The sequence below is a fragment of the Chiroxiphia lanceolata genome, chromosome 6 (assembly GCF_009829145.1).
Source record: "Chiroxiphia lanceolata isolate bChiLan1 chromosome 6, bChiLan1.pri, whole genome shotgun sequence".
In the NCBI taxonomy this organism is placed as follows: Eukaryota; Metazoa; Chordata; class Aves; order Passeriformes; family Pipridae; genus Chiroxiphia; species Chiroxiphia lanceolata.
In genome coordinates this window covers 39,418,819-39,438,618 of record NC_045642.1, presented here as the reverse complement: position 1 = coordinate 39,438,618, position 19,800 = coordinate 39,418,819, and the positions used below count along the sequence as shown (strand labels likewise).

The window sequence follows — 19,800 nt, the reverse complement described above, 5'->3', positions numbered from 1 at the left end:
CTACTTTAAGTATTCCATCTAAAAATGTTATCAAATAAATCTTAACCTAAATTATTGGATAAATTAATCTTTGTTATCAAAACTGGAAAATTGACATCCTCTTATTTTTTTGGTATTGTATGACTAAGTAGTTGATACTTGATGTATTGTAGCTAATCTTTTGACAGTTGTCTTCCAGAAAAAGGGAAGATATTAACCCCATATGGTGTCTGACAAGACAGTAACTTATTTATGAATAAAATAATGTCTGTGAGTGGCTTGTTAAAAGTTTACTCTGTATTAAAAACTGATCACCCAGCAAAAGTTTTTTTTTTTTCTTGAGTTGGTACTCAACTGCCCCAAGAAAAGGTTTTATTGGAACTGGAAGGGTTGCTGTGTGCTGTGCCTGCTTGACCATCTCCTGCCTCAAGATAGAACTGCGGGCACTGGAAAAATAAAGAAAATGTTCTTTATTATGGCATACAGTGAGCAAAGAGTATTCTTCAGATTCTGTGGCCACATTTGTTTCACTTAATTAAGAATACTTGTTTTATTTGCATTTTCAAAAGGGAACTTGTGAAGATTTTGAAGACTTCTCACTAGTACAGAAACTCAGAAGTTAAAGCTGGAAAGCACTGATTTTGACAATGCCCATTTCCCTTCCTCCAGGTCCAGTAAGTTTTCTATCTTACCGATGCATGAGCATCTGTAAGTAAAAAAGTGAATAGAGTGATACTGCATCAATGCCAGCTGTGTATCAAATAGGAGAGGCATAAGGGTTGCTCTCTCTTAGTTTTGGTATAGTGAAAGGAATAATGCATGACATTATAATTGCTCTTCAAGTACTTTCTGATTGAGAATTTTTTTGATATGCCATATACCAAGACTCTGCAAACTTTGCTATATTTCAGGCAATACAACTTTGATACAGGACATTTAATAAGGTTTTAACATACCTGTTACTAATTTTTTCTGTCATCACAGGGGAGAAGATACCAACATTAAAAATAATGCTTGATAGCCTTTTTTTTAATTACTTTATATGCTTTACACAAATAAATGGAAATTTCAGGATTTCAGTGAATATTTATTCCATCCCTGAGTCCTGCCTTTGTAGCCTTATTTCACATGAGTTCAAGTAAGAGCCATGGATAAGTTTTTTCCAAAAGAAAGTAGAGTTATTTCTAAAATCGGGTTTACTGTTTAGCAATGAAAACTGTTTTCCAAGTTCAAGCAAGAATCATAAGGTACAGAATATGATGTTCAGTCTTTCCTGTTCTTTGAATTGCTCAGTTTTGCTGCTCTCCCAAATCCTAGCTTTGCTGCCAATGTATTTGATCTTTTAATAATTAAAAATGTGATTAATTGCCTGCGTACAAATGATATAACATGAAAAACTGAGGATTTCAAAGACATCATGTAATAGTTTCTCTGTGCGTTATAAGACAACCTAAATATAAGAGAAAAGTTTTCACAAAATCATGGAATATGCTGAGTTGGAAGGGACCTAGAAGGATCAGTGAGTTCATCCCTTAGCTCTGCACAGGACCATCCCCCCAAGAGTCACCCCATGCACCCGAGAGCATCATCCAAGCACTTCTTGAACTCAGACAGGCTTGGTCCTGTGACCACTTCCCTGGGGAACCTCTTCCAGTGCCCAACCACCCTTTGGGTGAAGAACCTTTTTGTAATACCTAACCTAAACCTCCCCTGACACAACTTCAGGCCATTCCCTTGGGTCTGTCACTGGTCACCACTCTATAGAGTCATGTGTATATCATGGAATCATAGAATCAACCAAGTTGGAAAAGACCTCCTAGATCATCAAGTCCCACCCTTGATCCAATGCTGCCGTGGTTACTAGACCGTCTCCTTGTAGGTATGCAATGACAATAATAGTTATCTTTATTATCTTTATAGTACTTTTCCCCTGAACTAATGCATCCAATTAATGTGTTTTCCTCTGATGTCATGAGTATATTTGAACAAAAAGAGACTGTTGTAAGCAAAATTCCAGGGGAAATACCAGGAAGGTATAATACCAGGTTACTTGCATACTGTGGATGACTGAAGTGTTCAGAATGGCAAACCACTAATGCCAAAAAAAGCAAAATGCACAGCACATAAATAACTGCTGCATTTAAGAATGTCCGTATTAAAAAATAATATTTTAATATGTTATACAGAAAATTGTGCAGTTTGAAATATCTCATGTAAAGGAATTTTATACACAATGGCAATGTGGTGTAATAGAATAATTTAAAGTAACTTTTGTATGAATAACATCACATTGAAGTTTGCTGAATTAAAAAAAAGGCCAAGTGAAAAAAGAGCCAAGATTCCAAAGCATAAATTGTGCTATTTATGTTCATTAAGTATGGTTTGAAATCCTGTCTTAGGGACATCTTGCCTAACTGTATATCTCATGCTGCTCAGTAAATGAGAAGAGTATTGATTGGCATATGCTGCTTAAATCGATCACCTTGACAGCCAGAATTACAGTAATCTGTCAGTATTAATGACTGTCTTTCAAGCCTTGATACCTCTCCTTCGCTTGTCTCATCTTGCCTCACTTCTTTTGAAGTGCATTTTCTTGCAACCTCTGGTTTTGTCAGGCTAGGTACTTTTGTAGGGGGTTTTTGTCCCCTGAGTCCAATTTATTGGCTTGATCGTGCAATTAGAGTTCAAATGCAATGCCAGGGAGCAAAAGTAGACAGTGTTCTGAGTAACAATTGGACCTGAGAGGTAGTGCAAGCCTGTTCTCAGCCATGATTTATTAGTTACCTGTTGAAAGAATAGGATTGTTTTGCAATGAATAATTCCAAAGCATCACTTTAAATGCCTTTGATTTTAGCCACTATAGACAACTGATTGAGCCAACATTTGTGATAGGCTTTTAAACTCTTTCCTTAGTCTTTGTCATAAGACACTTCAAATAACTGCTGAAGAAATACTTGCAGATCTGCGTACAAAGCTGCTGTGTTTACTACGTTTTCATGTAGTGAACATAATTTCACATAATTTCAATTGGTTTTCATGCATTTTTAATTTGAGGAGTAAATTGAAGTATGAAGCTTGAAAGCTATTTTGTAATCCAGTATATTTTCATGTTTATAGTCTGATTTTTTTAGCAAAACTCATATATACTTTTCTTCAGCAACATTTCTGGATTTGCACATGTTCAAGTAAACACGCCTTCATTAGTAACTGCTCAGTTTCTAATCCCACAGAGTCTACCTTCTCTACTGCTTCTAATGGGCTGTCTGCAGATATGAATCTTAGAATGATGGAATGGTTTGGGTTGGAAGGGACTTGCTGAGGGTGCACTCAGTCCCACTGTCCATGTCACCGATAAAGATGCCAAACAGTGCTGATTCCAGTACCAACCCTCAAGGAACATCTCTCGTCACTGCTTTCTGGGCATTGCGTCATTGATCACAACTCTTTGAGTGTGATCATCCAGGCAATTCCTTATCCACTGAGAGGTCCATCCATCAAATTCATGTCTCTTGAAGTTAGAGACAAGAATGTCATGTGGAACAGTGTCAAATGCTTTGCACAGGTAGATGAATGACGTCAGTTGCTCTTGCCTCATCTACCACTTTAACACTGTTGTAGAAGGCCACAAAAATTTGTCAGGCACAATGTGTCTGTAGGAAAGCCGTGTTGGCCGTCACAAATCAGCTTCTTATTTTCCATGTGTCTTAGTATAGTTTCCAGAAAGATCTCTGCATGATCTTGTCAGGCACTGAGGTGAAACTGACTGGCCTAAACTAGGATGCTGGAAGCACATGTTAAAGAGATATAGTGTAAGTGCATGGGTTTAAGAATAATAATGCTGTTGTTATCACAAGATATCTATAACATATTTTTATTAGTAGTACGGCTTTTTTCATTAGTCACTCTTCCCTAATGAAATAAATGAGATTCTCTTGAAAGTGGTAAAAATGCAAAATATCAAATGAGACAAAAATAATTGACTCTAGTAATGTAATTTTTTTACTAATAATTGCACTTATAAAGACCTGAGTGCTCTGCTAATGTTATGGGGGAGACTCAAATCTTTTTGTACTATTTAGAAAAGTATATTCTAGGTTCTTCTACATTCTTTCATAAATTGAATTTACCCATCTGAAGGAGGAATATTGGTTCTACTGATTACTGTACAAAATATGAGTAAGCTTAATGCTGGTAGAATTCTGGTTTAGAATAGAAGGATGGCAGAGGGCTATCCAGAAAAACAGTGATGTGTTTTATGATCCTTCTAGAACTTCTGAGTCTGGATGTGTCAGTATAGACAGCTTTGAGAGGGAAACTGTTCTTTGTTATGACATATTTTTAAGGTAGGAAATTTTTCTAAGCGGTAAACTAGAAGTTAGTAGTGGAATCACTCTTTCATTTTAAAATGTGTTTTAAATATCTGTAAATTCCTCTTTTAAACAAAAATTTGTGGGGAGAAGGCTACAAGTCCTTGAACTGGGATGAAAAAGATAAACTAATTCAATCTTACACAGAGTTGATTGCCTTGTATGTAACACAAAGTGACAGGTTTTTTGTTAATACCTACTTAACCTTATTAATTGATTAAACATTTTGGATAACAAAAGCTCTTTGTTAAAATGTTAAGACTCTTGCCCCCTTAAGGTGTTAAAATTCATATAGATTTCTTTGATAGCTCTCAGAAATCTGTGACTAAAAGTGGGGAAGATTAAACAAATTTTCCCGATGTTTCTAAGATGTAAAGAATGAAATGTTTTTAAACTATTTAAACCCTATTTTTATGTTGCAAAAGACGGTGTTGTTTATTGATTTAATCCTTTTCTTGTCATAAATTCACCCTAATAACAGGTAAGGGCTGTGCAAACAACTTGCAAGATTTGTATGTTAAAACGCTGAAAGCTGTGTATATATACGATAAGTATATGGCACTGTGTATGGTGGATTCTGATATTTAAATTGGTGGGAAATGTGGGAGATTATTTCCAACAATCAACACTGATAAAAACAGTAATGTTTTTGGGATAGAGTGATGTTTTTGGATGCGTTGAATAAGATATTGGCAAACTGTTTCTGTGTCGCTCTGCATATGGTAATCAAAACCGTTGCTGCATGCTTTCCAGTGCCAACAGAGGAATTAGAAGATCATAGGTACCAAAAAAAAAAAAAGATTAATAGAAACTAGCACATCGTTTGTCTTTGTTCTCCTACAGGTCTGTATTTCAGTTACTGAACAAAGGGGTTATATATAATACCTGAGAGTATGTGGAAATATTTAGCTGGAAATGGAATGTACTTCGTGTAAAAATATTTATTAATTTAAACAGGTCAAAATTGTTACAAAAAAGTTATAGTTTATTCTGTATGTGCCACATAGTTAGTAAAAAAATGGACTAAACTAACATAAAGCAAGGATTAAAAGTTAGTATTACAGTAATTGGAATTACCATATGGCAGTCCGAAGGATGAGTCCTAATCATAGCCTGGCCAGTCAAATTAATCTCAATATACTTTCTAGACATTGAGAAAATAGTTTAATTGCTGATTAACTGCACCTGAATAGATCGTGGGTCACAAATAGATCTTTCTCCTTCTGAATGCTTCTCCTCCCAAACATAGAAGAATGCAGGCTATTAGAAAATCTTTTAATTTCTGCTTGCCAAACCATAGTTACCATCCATCTGTTCTTGCCAATTGGGGAAAAAGGTCAGTTTTCAGCAAAGCCATGCATTTCACAGAAGGTATGTGAAGTGAAATTTCACAGGGGACATGATGGATCCTGATTCTTAGTGATAAACCTTAGGGGCCAGCAGGGTTGGCATATGGTTCAGCATGATATGAAGGCTTGGGTTCGTTGGCTTCACTTCTTTGGCATGGAACTGATAAAACCTGGCTCTTAAGTATTGTTTCACTGGACACCAATCATGGGCAGCAGGAACTGCCCACTTAACTCTCTGTGGGAAGGAAGCCCAGGCTGTGTTCACAATAGTACCATTGTAGTGCTGCAAACTGCTCGCAACAGCTTGACAGCACTAGGGAGGAGGGCAAAGGGGCTGCTTTGCTAATTGCTGTTCAAAATAAAGAAAGAGGGAAATAACTGAAAATTAATATTTGCTTTCTTCTTTTAAATAGAAGCCTGACTTTGATTTTCAAAAATTGTTTTAAAAATCGAGTTTACTGCCCTCCAAAGAGGCTTGTAAGTAGATTATCTTGTACTGGTACTGCAGCAACCCAGGATAAAGAGAAAACATTCTCTTCAAGTATAAAAGAAAAAAAGGTAGTTGTAAAGTTTATTAAAGTACACAGATTAAAATTAATAACAATTTCTCATGAAAGATGTTTTCTTTGTTACTAGTAGTGTGGAATTGCAAATGAACATATATCTATATCTACAGTGTTTTAACTGGACAATATTTAATATTAATATAATTTTTATTTGTGTAATTTTACAGTTTGTAGTGATTTCTTCATGAAAGGTATTCACTCTTTTTCTCATCAATGAAGATGTCTATATATGCAGAAAAACTATTTAAGGTAGAAATTTAAATATTTGAATGTATGAAAACAGTGGGCTTAAAAGCATTCATGCTAATACCAGAGAGTAGAGAGGCAGTTTTGCTTCTGTATTCTTTACCCCCATCAACCTTAATTATTTGAGTTAAAACTGATGTAACGCCAAGTGTCAGAGGGGGGATAAATCCCACTCCTAACTTCAAGAGTTAGTTTGTAGGGTTGCAGTTCCCCTCTGGCCTCTGCTATTCCACATTTGTTGCAGTCATCACTTCAGCCCGCACCTTAACATCTCTCAAGGGCACATTTGGTACAACAGCATTAATAAACTTCAGTCCCTTGGCCAGTTGGCCCTGCACCTCCCCTGCTGCCTCCTGCAAACCCGCTGCTGCTGGCAAGCTCTTCTGTCTGATGGCAGGAGCATCGCTCCAGAGAGAGCCTGAAGCAGTGGCAGCTGTAATGGGCTTCAAAACAATTAGCACAACATACCTCATAGAATCATCGATTCCCATCTTGGATAGATTAGTAAGATAAATCCTCCCTGGAAGTTGGAGTAGGAATTCTGCCTGCATATGGGCTTCAGCACTGTTTCCTTCACTGTTTTGTTTTCACCTCCATAGTCTGTTACTAAAACGTGGACAAGTGGAGTATTTGTAAATACTGTCATTAGTCTTCTAGCTAGCCAGCCAAAGTTAATGAGTAATCTGTTATAATGTTCAGGTATTTGTCTTTCCATTGCCAGTTACTTGATCTGACCTTTTAATTTCATGCTAAAATGCAGTTCGGAGTTTGTAGAACCTACAATGCTCAATGAATGGTACTGAAACTGATCCTTTCTACTATATGTTTGTGTTAATATGCTTCTGCTATATTTCAAACAGATAATTCATTGAATGCCCATTCTTCCTCTTGCTGCAGAGTAGATTATATTTAAGTCAAGATTAATGGATAGATTCTGATGTTAAAACCCAGTCTCTGAGCCTGTCATTCCCTAGAGGCATATAGTGCATTAGTTTAAGCCAATATGCTGCTTATCATAGATACTCTGACACTGTCTTGAATGACAGTTTACTATACTTTGTAACTGCTTACTCTGCTAATAAAATCACTATATTGTGTTCTTGATAATTACAATATTAAATAGAAACTTAATTGGATTACTGCACATTTAGATACAGATAGTTCTTAAGTAATTGTCCACTGTAAAATTTTTGATACTCATTTTTTCCTCTCATGCAGCATGTTCTGTCAGAGTCCAAGCTTAATATTTAGTTCAGTCACCTTAGATGAAAAAGTGCTGAAAAGAGATCTGCAGTGGGATTTTTCAGTGCAAAGGATTATCTTTTATCATACAGGTTTTCAATTGAACCTTGTTTTTTAAGTCTTTCCGTAAGATGCTCTCATTTGCCCAAAGTCCTTAAAATAAAAACTTCTGGTTGTACAGAGTTGAAGAATTTGATAAGTAGTGTTAATTCAGATTTTTTTTCCCTTAACTTTGAAATTGCTATAAGTCTGAGCATCATTTTTATCTTTTTTGCTGCCTAAGATGAAGAGAATTAGAATTAATTCAATTCAGTGTTTATTTTTATATGCTTATCTTTAAAAACACACAACTTTTTTATATAACTGTTTTTATATAGATTATATTTATATTCTGAACAATATTTGTACTAAAATTAAAATTTATGTAAAGTTCATTACACTTGCACTTAAATTCTACGTATCTTTATAAGTGCCTTTTGTAAAGGAGCTTGGTGCAGAGTGGTTACATTTTTCATTTCATAATTGAGTGTTTTAAGTGGTTAAGCATAGTCCAAATTTTATCCAATTCCAGCTTGTGTTAATGGTGCTGCACTCACACTGCCTTAGCACCTGTTATGGATTTTGAGTCATCTGGCAGCCCGTGGGACTTAGATAAAGAAGTACCAGGTGTCCTGCCTGTCTCTTAATTGAGACGCAATGTAAACAATATAGACTTGGCAATATGGTTATAGGAATGGATTAAAGCCCAGCTTTGTCTGCACTGATGAATCACAGCTTTTTCTTCCTAGAAGATGTTATAAACCACTGATGAATTTAGCTAGCTGTAAGATCTGATGGAACAACATAAAAACAAACAATATATCAAGGATTTTCCTGGAAGGACGGTGTTGCAAAATGTTAAATATATTGGGTTTTCCAGTGAAAATGTAAGCATCAATCAGAATTTCTTACAATAATTTAGCAATTTTGAAAGCACCCACACTGTAAAAATGAAGATTCTTACAGAAATTCAGATAAAGTCAATGCCTTTCAGTGTGTAATGTGTTAGTAAACTAGGCAGAAAACAATAGCATTGACTTGGAAACACTCAGTGGCTGCAAGTTTGTCTAGCCTACACTTACCTTGAAGGACTTTTAACCATTTAACTATAGAGTAGATATAATGTAAGTAATCTCCTTTAACTGTATGATTAGTAATCTTAAAAAAACCCTCTAAATGGCAAAAGTATGTGTTGTTATAATTTCCCTAAGAACAATTTATCATAGATTTATTGAACTTTTTAGTAGTGTAAAAAATTAAAAGTAATTTTCATTATATTCATTTAAAGAATGATTTAGTGATGTATTGGAAACAAATTGCAAGATCTGAAGTGATGGGATTAGTTTGTATGGATTTCTCTATTATATATTCCCTTATTTTCCTCATGAAGAAATACACCTCAGAAATTGCCTCAGAAAGCCCTTTTGCGGTTACAAGTTGAGTTAAAAAAGAATTTGATGAAATATGTTAGATACTACCTTTTAGGTTTTCTTAAATTCTACGGTCTTGGTCTGTTTACTTGTTTTTCATATACATTCTCATTTTTTTAGTGAGCTACATTAGTTAGTAGATTGTTATATATACATTACTTCTTAAAATTAATGATTTTAGACAATTAATAAAGCCCCTTGTGCAGTTTTAAAATGTTTTCACCAAATGCAATGTGAAAGTTTATTTTCGAAATATAACTGTGATTTCTCTGAGGTTTATATTCTATTTTTATGGTAAAAAAATATATTGTTACATTTTGCAAAAGAGCTATATTGAATATATGGTTCAGTAGGGAAAAAATCACCTTAGAAGACTATAATTTTTTTTAATTCTTTCACCTCTTTAGTAGTGTCAAGCATAATAATGTTTTTTCTTCTCTTTCACCTAAATAATTTGCATCAGGTATGAGGAGAATGAACTGAATTCTGCTTTATAAATCATCAGTGTTGTGGAGATGTTCCATTTGTATATGCAAAAGTTGCTTTCATTTACAGCATAGCTGTGTAAACAGATGTACCTAGCTAAATATTTATTTGCTATTTTCAATATTGGCAGTATTAAAGAAACACTAAAGAACCCATACTGACTTTGAGATATCAAGGTGACTTGAGTAAACAGAAGATACAGCTGGAAGAAAAAAAACCCTCTTTATTTTTATGCCGTACAAACTAGATGTGGAAATTACTGAAATGCAATAAATAGGGAACACCATGATGCCACTTCTACAGAGTCACTTTTCAGAATATAAGAGAACTTTAACTATTTCTCTCGGTGTGGCCAGTTGATGCTGATCACCCACCTACATACAAAACGCAGCTAGTTGCAGGGCTTCCAACACTGGATCAATAGCAGCCCAACTTACATCCTTAACTCTAAGAGACAACAAAGAGTACAAATTGCTGCGACTCAGTATGAGTTCAGGTGGTTTGACAACCAATGCACAATCTCTTCTTTCAGAGTGAGATTTCCAAGAAAAAACTTCCATTTCTGTTATGTGTGGGTTTTGTCCAGTCTTCCTGTAGAAGTCACATTCTGCTGTGGCTAACTTTCAGCTTCTTAAAACCTTGATCCTAACCCATATTTATTATCTTTATAGGGGAGGCAATCCTCCTTTCACGCTTTTGATGACAGGAATTGAAATTTACTAGGAAAAATGTGCCCAATAAAATCGATGCTTTCATCATTCTAAGTACCTCAAACTGTACCAATTAATTCTGTGGGGTTTGCACACCTTTTCAGGCCAGAGATTAAAAAACTTAAAATCTGCCAAAATATGCCATTCACTATGCTTCGTTGTTTCTTTGTTTCCTTTGGTCTCTAATATCCTAGGAGCGTTTTTGTATGTTGACAATACTACAGATTTGGAGCTTTTTTCTATAAAAGATGGATGTGTGTTTCTAAATTTCCTCAGGGGGCAAATATAGTAAACAAGACAGTTCCATCTTATGTAGCTTTTCTTAAAATATTGATAATCTCTTTTATATAAATTGTGTATCTGTGCAATTAAAAAAACTTCCTACAAGAAAGTATCTCTGGGTGTAGAATTTTCATTTTCCAGTTAAAGATGGAGCAGCACTTTGGTTTCTGCTTGTCTTAAATTATTTTCCAAATGCCTGACTGACAAAGTCATACTCTCCACAATCATATCAATATATATTGACTTCTTAGATGATTTTGCTAGGAGTTGGAACTGCCAGGGATGCAGCTGTACATGTATTTCTGAGAGTAGTTTGTAATTTAACCTGAAAAAATCCATCTTGCTATTTAGAAATGCATGTTCTGGCTTTTTTGTAAGAAGTATTTCAAGACAATCATTAAAACCTTGTCTTTTTCTTCTTGCCACTGGAACCAAAGCATCTCAGGTAGTGCATACCAATATACAGTTATATCATGATGTACTACATGTGTATGCACATATATACAGTTACAAAAGTATCAGGAGGGAAGATTTATGAATAAAACCTTCATAAGAAAGTGTTTCATTTCAACTGTTCAGTTTTTCTGAATGAGGGACACGATGATGAAAAAAAATTAATGAAGAGCCCACATTCGTACTCCCTTTCACAAAGGAAGTCCTTTTGGTTTAATTCTGATTTTTTAAATTTTTCTGAAAACAAGAAAAGTCATCAGTTTACTGGACTCAGCCAGCCCAGTAGGAGTGTAGGACTGCCTGCAGCATTGCTGAGCTTACAGGTTGGATCTTCATCGTTCTAGGGATGCTTGCTAAACTATGGTGATCTGGATGCATTTGAAATCCTCCAGGCATCATCTTGAAGTCATATACAAAGATCTGCCCACTTCAGCACACACTAGAGCTGCCTAAGTGCTTGCTATATCCCAGATAGCCAAATGCCCAGTTTATGCCTTTGTCTACCCAATGAGTAGGTAGGTATTTCTTTGTTCTTGTGACCTGCAGTGCAGCAATGCTGAGTTCTGCAGGTATACTCACTGGATTAGAGCCCACACAAACACAACAGGAGGTAACAGCCTTGTTATATCAGTCAGCCAGGAAATGAGAGAGCTGCTTCCAATTTTGAGACCATATCTCCTGCTCCTTACAAAACTGTTCTAACCATTGATTCTGAGGACATTTTGTAATCAGGCACACTGAATTCACTGCTGAAATTGTTCTTCGTTTCATGAAGTAAGACCTCTTCTCAATCACAGGGAAAGTACATGCTTATCTGTGTAGCCTAATGGTTATGGTATTTTCCTGGAAGAGGAGAGTCCCTGGATTCCAGTCCCTGCTCAGGAAGTGTTTGTTATCAAATGGTGTTTGGAGCAGGACCGTTTGTGAATCTAGCACTTAGGAGTTCTGGTAATAGATAGATTACATAGCTGTGAAGTCCTATATCCTTAAATAAAGTCCTCGAAATTTTATTCCATGTTTAAACTTTTTTCTTCATTCTTTTCAGCCTCAGGTTACTTTCATTTTAGGATTAGTATTACCTGGATGACTGTAACAATAATCATGCATCTACTCTTTAACTGCAAAATACTAGATAGATTCATTGTAATGCATTTTATTCAGCTGTAAAATGGAGAAGTGTGAAGAAGAATGGAAAAATACTATGACTATGAGGAGATTAGTTCAACAGAAGGTCTTGAAATATGGAAACAGCTGAAGAGGCTGAACAATGGGAAGTATGGGATTTTGTAGAGATTGCCTGGTTAAAATTACAGGAAAGAAAAAATACAAACTAAACAAATAGGGATTTGCGGAAATGTAGCAAACAGGTTTCTGTACCAAATTGAAGGATAACAAAGCCATAGAATAAAAAAAAATAAATTGGAAATGTGAGGTGATTGTTTTGTATATAAAGGAAAGGGATTGCGATGGTGGATGAAGATGCAAGGAGGAGAGCTGTTTTGCTTGTATTATTGTTGCACATACATATTCTTAGCATAGACCCCAGTCTCAATATACTGAAATAGGGTACAGCACAAGACAGATGTTTGTCCCTCAGAAGTAAAAAAGCCAAGTATAAAACTGAAGACCACAAATGAAGGCAGATACAAAATTCAGGGAAATGTGAAACAATAGTAGACAGCACAAATAGTTGTGTAACCTACACAGAATGGACTCTTAAGTCTTCCAGGATGTTTTCCTTGTTTCTTTTTTGATAAACGTCATAGCCAGGGAGAGAATTTGAGGCAGGGATTGTTTTGTGGACACTTATGGAGTCCTGGTACTAGGCATAAGAAAACACGTAGAAGAAAGTACAAAAGTGCCTGTCCAAAAATGTCAAGATGAGTGAGAGTGACTGCATTAACTGACAAGAGGTGAGTGATTTTGGTAAAATTATGAAATAGGTATGGACTATAAGGTTCAAATAAGTGGCCTGCATTTGTGGTAGGGACTGGTGATGATATCTGAAAAGAATGCACTGTCTAAGTAGTATGTTCAGAAAGTGGACTCTGCAATGCTCCGAGTAGATATAAGGAGGATTAAAAATGCATTTGCTGAGGGCAGAGAAAAGGATATGGCAGTATCTGAGATGTGAGGTAAGAGCCTAAGTAATTTGTTCAGGTAGATGGCTAGAAAAAGTTCTAGCTTAGATTATGCATAAAGAAGTCTGCAAGATGTAGATGTTGTTTGCCATAGGAATCTAAAGCTTGGAAGTGATACAATCAGCAGAGATGGGGAGCTATTAGGTGTAGACATGAGACGTTGTTTTTCAGACAGATTAAGTGTAAGTAGGTGATCTGACAACCAGGCTTTCAGTGCTTGTTCCCAAGTACAAATCAACAGGTCTAATAATGGAAAGTGCGGTATTTTCAGATAATAGATCTTTTAAGATAATTATTAATAGAAATAATTGCAGACTTAGAGAATAAGTAAAATGGATTATAGTGCAAATGAAATTTTAACTGGAGTGACTACAACCTGAGTGACCTATAGAGATGTGATTCCTGATTTTTTCTGGTACTGATTCTATTTTTCTGAGCAGTTTCTTCTGAAAAAGTATAATGAAGTAATTGGATTTCTTTGTTATGTTTTTTGCAGATTATGCATCTGCAAGTTTTTAGTTGACAGATTTGGACAAGTGCCTGTATAATTAATATATATCTTTCTTGTCCATTCTTTTCTTCAGAAGGAAAAAGCTCACAACACTGTTGTTTAAGTGTTTTGTCACTCTCTGTGCCAGTCTTTCTCCATTGGTTTGTCTGTGCATCATTCCCATTCCATCTTAATTGCTGATGCCAATGGCAACATCCACTTGAAATAAGAGTACAGCTTGCATTGCCCTGTTATTACTAGCCATTGAGTTTGTGTGTGCCACTCAATCTGTAAGTGCTAATAAGTCTTTCCTAGAGAGCAGGGTTTTAAAGAAATAAATGTCTAGCCTATTAGAAGTAATGTAGACATTAGCTACCATGGGTTTATGGTCACTTGCAGACAGTTGCATTCAAATACAGCACAGAACCAGATTATTTCAGCCACAAAAACATGTAAAACTGGAGTTTTAAAATCATAGAATGTTCTCAATACAAGTGACTACAAGATAAAAGTATTCCAATCTCATCTATGCAGTCGATAACATAGAAAAGGAGTCTTCTGAGGAGAGTGTGTAATTTCTAGTTGCAGAATAGAGCAAGCTTTGGACTTGGTTTTTGCCTCAGATTTTTGTTTTGGTTTTAAGCAGGGTTATGTTTTTAACAAGCTGCAGACGTTTTTGTGAAATGTTGTGATGAGCAGCAACCCAGATAGTTGGATTAGTTTTCTCTGGGTGTACTAAGTATGCATTTGAATTAGGCTTTTAGAACTGATAAAAGCATATCCTCTTCACTGTGTAACAAAAACATCATTGTCCTCAGTTAGCATCTATGTTGAGACTTCTTTATTTGGTTAGGAGATACGTACCAAGACTGGAGAATGAGAATGTCCTTGTCATGTTCAAAGCAGAAACTTCCCTTCATTTTACCTTATTTGTGTATAAGCTTTGGATATAATAGGATAAACTAAAAGGTTTCCTTTAGAGACCTCTGAAAGTAGACCATTTTAAAAGCAGGTAGGTGTCTCTACCCTACTTTTTCATGAAACATTTTACCCATTCAAGCAGACTTTTAAAAACAGCTTGTTTTGATAGCAGCCTGTTCTCCTGTGGGCCTTCAGCCTTTGCTTCCTGGCAGCACCTTTGGTGCGAAAAGAGAGTGATCAATTGGGAGACTATCAGTGCCAGCATGCATAGAGTGATAAGTTAACACACCACTGGGAATTTCTAGGGCCCACCAAGATACTTCACTTCTAATGTGCTAACAAGCTCATTTTTCTACCTCTTGCCTCTTCGGTTATTTTTTTTTCTCAGAAGAGCTTAGAAGTTGAGTGCATCAGGCATAATGAAAAGCTCTGTAGGAGGGAGAAGCAATAACCCCATTTTTCTCTTTTCAGCCAAATAGAAAATTAGTTTCTGGTAATACACAAAGGCCAGTATTTTTTGTGCAAGGGGCACTGCTGTGAATCAAAGGACTCTATTAACTGCAGAAAATTCAGCAGCTGTGAATCTCCCCCAATGAAAAAAGTGCTTTTCAACAAGTTGTGAGATACGTACTATTATTTAGACTTCAACCATCAGTTTCATCCTCTACTACTTATACAAAACCTCTTAAAAACTGTGCTATATTAGTCTCCTCTGTTAAGGCTCAATACTGTGTTTATCCCCCAACCTTAGAACCATTACAATGAGAGATTTTTATATTTGCTCTTGTCCCAGTGCTTCTGTTATAGCTTCTCCAAACTGAGACTTCTGCTGTGGTTCAGCTGGATTTAGAAAGAATTTGGAACATGGATTTTGGAGGGAAAACTGTTTCCCAGTTTCACTATGTAACCAAGTTATGATCTAAGGAAATATGATAGAAGTAATTTTATTTTTTGTTTCCAGATAGTATATTCTCTATAATTTTTTCATGTTTAGATAGACTGTAAAATCTGCAGTAAATATTGTACAGAAAAAAACAGCAAAAAATTGAGTAGGAAAAGTTCTGCAGTTGTTGAAGTTTAGTTTTGTAACCTAATATGAAGATTATTGTTTAGAACTTTAATTTGGTTTGGGGAATTTTATTGCTTACCATAACTGAAATTGGTATCATTATTTATTTGAAATATTAGCACTTGTAATTAAAAATGCTTATCACATGTAGTGCAGTTTTTATGTTTGAATTTCTAAAATATGTGTGCAAGATGAATATTATCTCCATTTCACAGGTGGTGAAATTGAGTCAGAATGGTAGTTTCCTCACTGTCCCTAATCCCCTTGAAAAGTGCAGCAGACCTGAAATCAGAACCCAGGACTTTCAAGAAACATATTCTGAGTGCATTCCTCCACAGCATGCTGATTTGTTTGGGGATCTTTTAGGAAAACAGAACCATGTAAGGAGAAAATTACCTCACTATCTACAAATAAAATATGAAGGGAAAAAAAAGTGAGCATAACTGTAAGTGTTAGGAAAAATTTGAATTGAATGAGAGTGTCTCTCATTCAACATACTGAGTCCAGCTGGAGGACTTGAAAGTTGTGCGAGAAAAGGTTAACTGATTTCTCAGTTCAGCAACTATACAACATGAAGTCAGCGTGGTAGTTTTTCTTGATAATTGTATGTTGCTGCCTGCTGCTCTACATTTTGACAGCCATTTCCATAGTTGCTTTCATGAACAGCAGAAATATTCTCTCTTTTTCTCGCTCTCTCTGTGCTAACATCAAATCGGGCCTGCTGGAACAAGAAGCCTGGAGAGGGTTCTTCAAAAACAACAACACTTCAAGATACTGGTCTCTTTTCAATAATATTAGAGGGAGAGAACACAGGGAAAAGGAAGAAGTACAGTATTTTTCCTGTCAGTGCCCTGCCAACATGCTGTTAACCAATATTTAAGGGTCCTGTGGATTCTTTACAAATATTCTTGCTCGTTTTAATGGCATAATTGACAAGGTGTTTCTCCCTGAAATTTCACTGTGTATTTATCTTAACTCTGTGTGTGTGTTTAGGGATTATGGAAGGAGTTCATTATGGGAAAGTGCAAAATCATTTGTTTGTTAATGCTAAGATTATGTTTTATGCTACATCTCTTAAAAATGGAAAAATTTTTACATTTAATTGGGACCAGAATATAGGCAAATTGGTTACTTGAAAGAGAGTATTTAAGTTGCTGTTGTTTGAAAACAATTTCAGGAAGTTTTGCATCAGACATGAAAAAAATGCAGTTGAACCATATGGTTTTACATTAATCATGTCTATTTTACGCTTAATATTATGTCAGTGCATCAGATAATACCACAGTTATGTTAAGAATTAAAAATGTGTACACTTACTGAAATACATGATATGTATTTAACAAAACCAAGAATTCTGAATTACTGGACACTGATATTTAGCAGTTACAGTACATGATATAAATTCATCCTTAATTCTTGGCTAAACCAGTTATGAGGAGAGAGCACGATACCTGCAAACAATTGTTCAACATCATCTAGAGCCTACAACTTTTGAAGATTTTGCTGCTCAGGTTTTCTGTCCAGCACCTTATCACCATTTGCCCTCAGAGACGGGTAAGAAGTTAAGAACAGTTTTTATAGAGTCTTGCTTGAAATGCAGTATCCTTACTTATAAAGACTGAAAACTCAGACCTTTGCACATCATTGAGAGTTACCATTAATTGGAGAGATGATACATACTTGAGAACCTGGGCAAAGTTGCCTTTAAATCTTTATTCTGTTTTCTGGCATCATGAGCCAATGCCTGGCATTAAGATTTGGCAAACTGCTTTAATATAGCAATCAGACCCTGTATTGTTACAGAAAATTTTACCACATTCCCCTGTCTAAAGTCTGCATGGAAGCATTGGTGCTCTTTCATCTAGGCTAGTTCAGGCAGAAATATTCTTTAAGTACACCTTCCTCATAAGAAAGTTTTAAGGCTCACTACCTGTTTAGAATGTAAAGTTTTAAACTGGAAATCAGAGCCTTGCAAACATTAATTTTGTTCCCAGGTTATTAGTTGCAAAGTTAGTTTTAAGGTAATTTTTACTTTCCCGTACAATACCTGTTTTATAAGAGGATACTGCATTTTCAGTTACTAATGAGAAAATCAGTAAAAGAAAATTAATAACTCAAGGCCTTCCTGTTCTGACATTTCTTGAACTCCTTATGATTATTTCATTATTTTATTTCCCCTCTTTTTAGATCATTAAATATCAGTTCTGTTTATCTGAAGGTAAGACAAAGTGTCCAAAAACCCCTTTGTTCCTCTTACTTTTACTAGAGCACTAAGCTTGTAACCAAATTGTATGCAAACTTTCCTTGTTACCCTTGTTCACACTAAAAAAAACAATTCACACTGATTGAGAAATGACCACTACATCTTCTAAAAGTTTTAGTCTTTTACTAACCTCAGGTCTGCATGAAGCACTAACACTGGTTCTGGGATTAAGGTAACTAATGATAGAGACAGTTGTTGAATGAGTAACACTTTATTGTGTTGACCTTTGTTTCTTAGCATGCACAAGTAGTACTGGATGGCAGTGGTGTGTTTTGTACCCTGTACTGTCTTTCATTGATGTTGTAAGACATTCTCCAGTGATAACCTAGGAGAGAAGGAGAAGAAGAATGTGTAACACTTGAAATTCTGGCTCAGAAAAACTTTATTTAATGATAATCAAAATGCTTCCATGAAAAAGCTGTAAATCTAAATGAGATAAATTTTGTAACAATAATTTGGCAAGTTGCTACCTGAAAATTTGTTTCTCAATCGCAAAAATATATGCAGAAATTAATTCTAAGTTATACAAGAATTGTGATAGGACTACAGAAAGAATGACTGAGATATTAAAATGTTGACACTCCTTTACTTGAAAATATAAACAATAACTAGAGATGAGGCGCAGTTTCAAAGTATAATAAGTAGTATAGTTATGCTAGTGGAAATAGTTGAGACCAAAGAGAAACAGAATTAAAAGTAATATAAAACTAATTAAACCAGTATAAAAAAGAATAACATAATGTATGAAAACATTTGAATGGGAAAAATCTGTAACCAGAAACATTAAAACAATAACCAGGGATACCAATCCTTGCCGCATTTCCTGCCTGATGGACCTAGTAAGTATTCAACACCAGACACTTTTGTATGGCTAGTATATATTCCATATCCTAGTGCACTTATAGCAGTTCTGCCTATTTATTTTCAGAAACCTCATTCCAAACCAAGTCCTTCCGCCCTCTTCCTCTAGTTCTTTCTTTCAGGGTGAAGCAAACCTGCTTTTCTGTGCTAGTTTGGTGCATCAGAGTACTCTGCTCTACAGTGGCAATTCTTATATTCTTTTAAAAATTGTCCTAGTCATACTTTCTATTCTCTAACATGACCCGAAGTGAGGTTATGATTTTTTAGAAACTTGATTTTTATCTTAACCTTTCTATCAAACTTAATAATCTCATTAATAGGAGCTTGTGATGTATTTCACATCTGCATGTGTGTGTGTGTGTGTCTACATACCGCAAAACATGATGTCCTGTCCTGAGGGCCACGTTCTTCTGAACCTTGCATTGTGCAGTGCAAATGACCAAGACATCAGTGTCAGGAGCAGCCAGCAGCTTCCTAGAATGGACTTGCAGCACAGTGTAACTTAGAGTCAAAGAACATGTTTCCGGATCTGCCTGACTCTGAGCTTTTGTTTCAGCCCAGGGAAACGGGATGCTCTGGCAGTCCCACTTGCAGCCTGATCCTCGTTCTGTCTGAGGATCCTGAAACTCTTATGCTCAGCTCTAGGACAGAGTGCCTGGAATAGCACCACACCATCTACCTCCAAGCCGACTCTGGAGGGCACAAATTGTAAAGCCTGAGTCTGGTATAAAATGACACTGCAGTTACCTGCCCCAGGGTTTGGGGTTAGCCTAGAAATCACTGCTTTCCAGTTCTAGTGAAGGCAGACCTGTGACCGAGGCTGCTACAGATGACCCAAATCTCTGATGGACTTTAGTCCCACAAGTCCACTAGGTATGCTATTAAAAAAATAGATATCCCCAAGTT

General features: G+C 35.8%; 1 protein-coding gene across 16 annotated transcripts in view; it reads left to right on the top strand.

The window, feature by feature from the left end:
• The window catches only part of RALGAPA1 (Ral GTPase activating protein catalytic subunit alpha 1), a 140,527-nt gene that overhangs the window by 109,126 nt on the left and 11,601 nt on the right, over positions 1-19,800 (top strand). For 11 of the 16 annotated variants that reach the window (XM_032692466.1, XM_032692463.1, XM_032692455.1 and 8 more), the window contains one exon: positions 17,200-17,324. In XM_032692466.1, coding sequence (XP_032548357.1) covers positions 17,200-17,324 — 125 coding nt within the window. Of the gene's footprint in view, positions 1-17,199; positions 17,325-17,957; positions 17,989-18,168; positions 19,647-19,800 lie in introns of those variants that run through there. The other 5 variants (XM_032692456.1, XM_032692467.1, XM_032692457.1 and 2 more) reach the window with 2 other exon arrangements.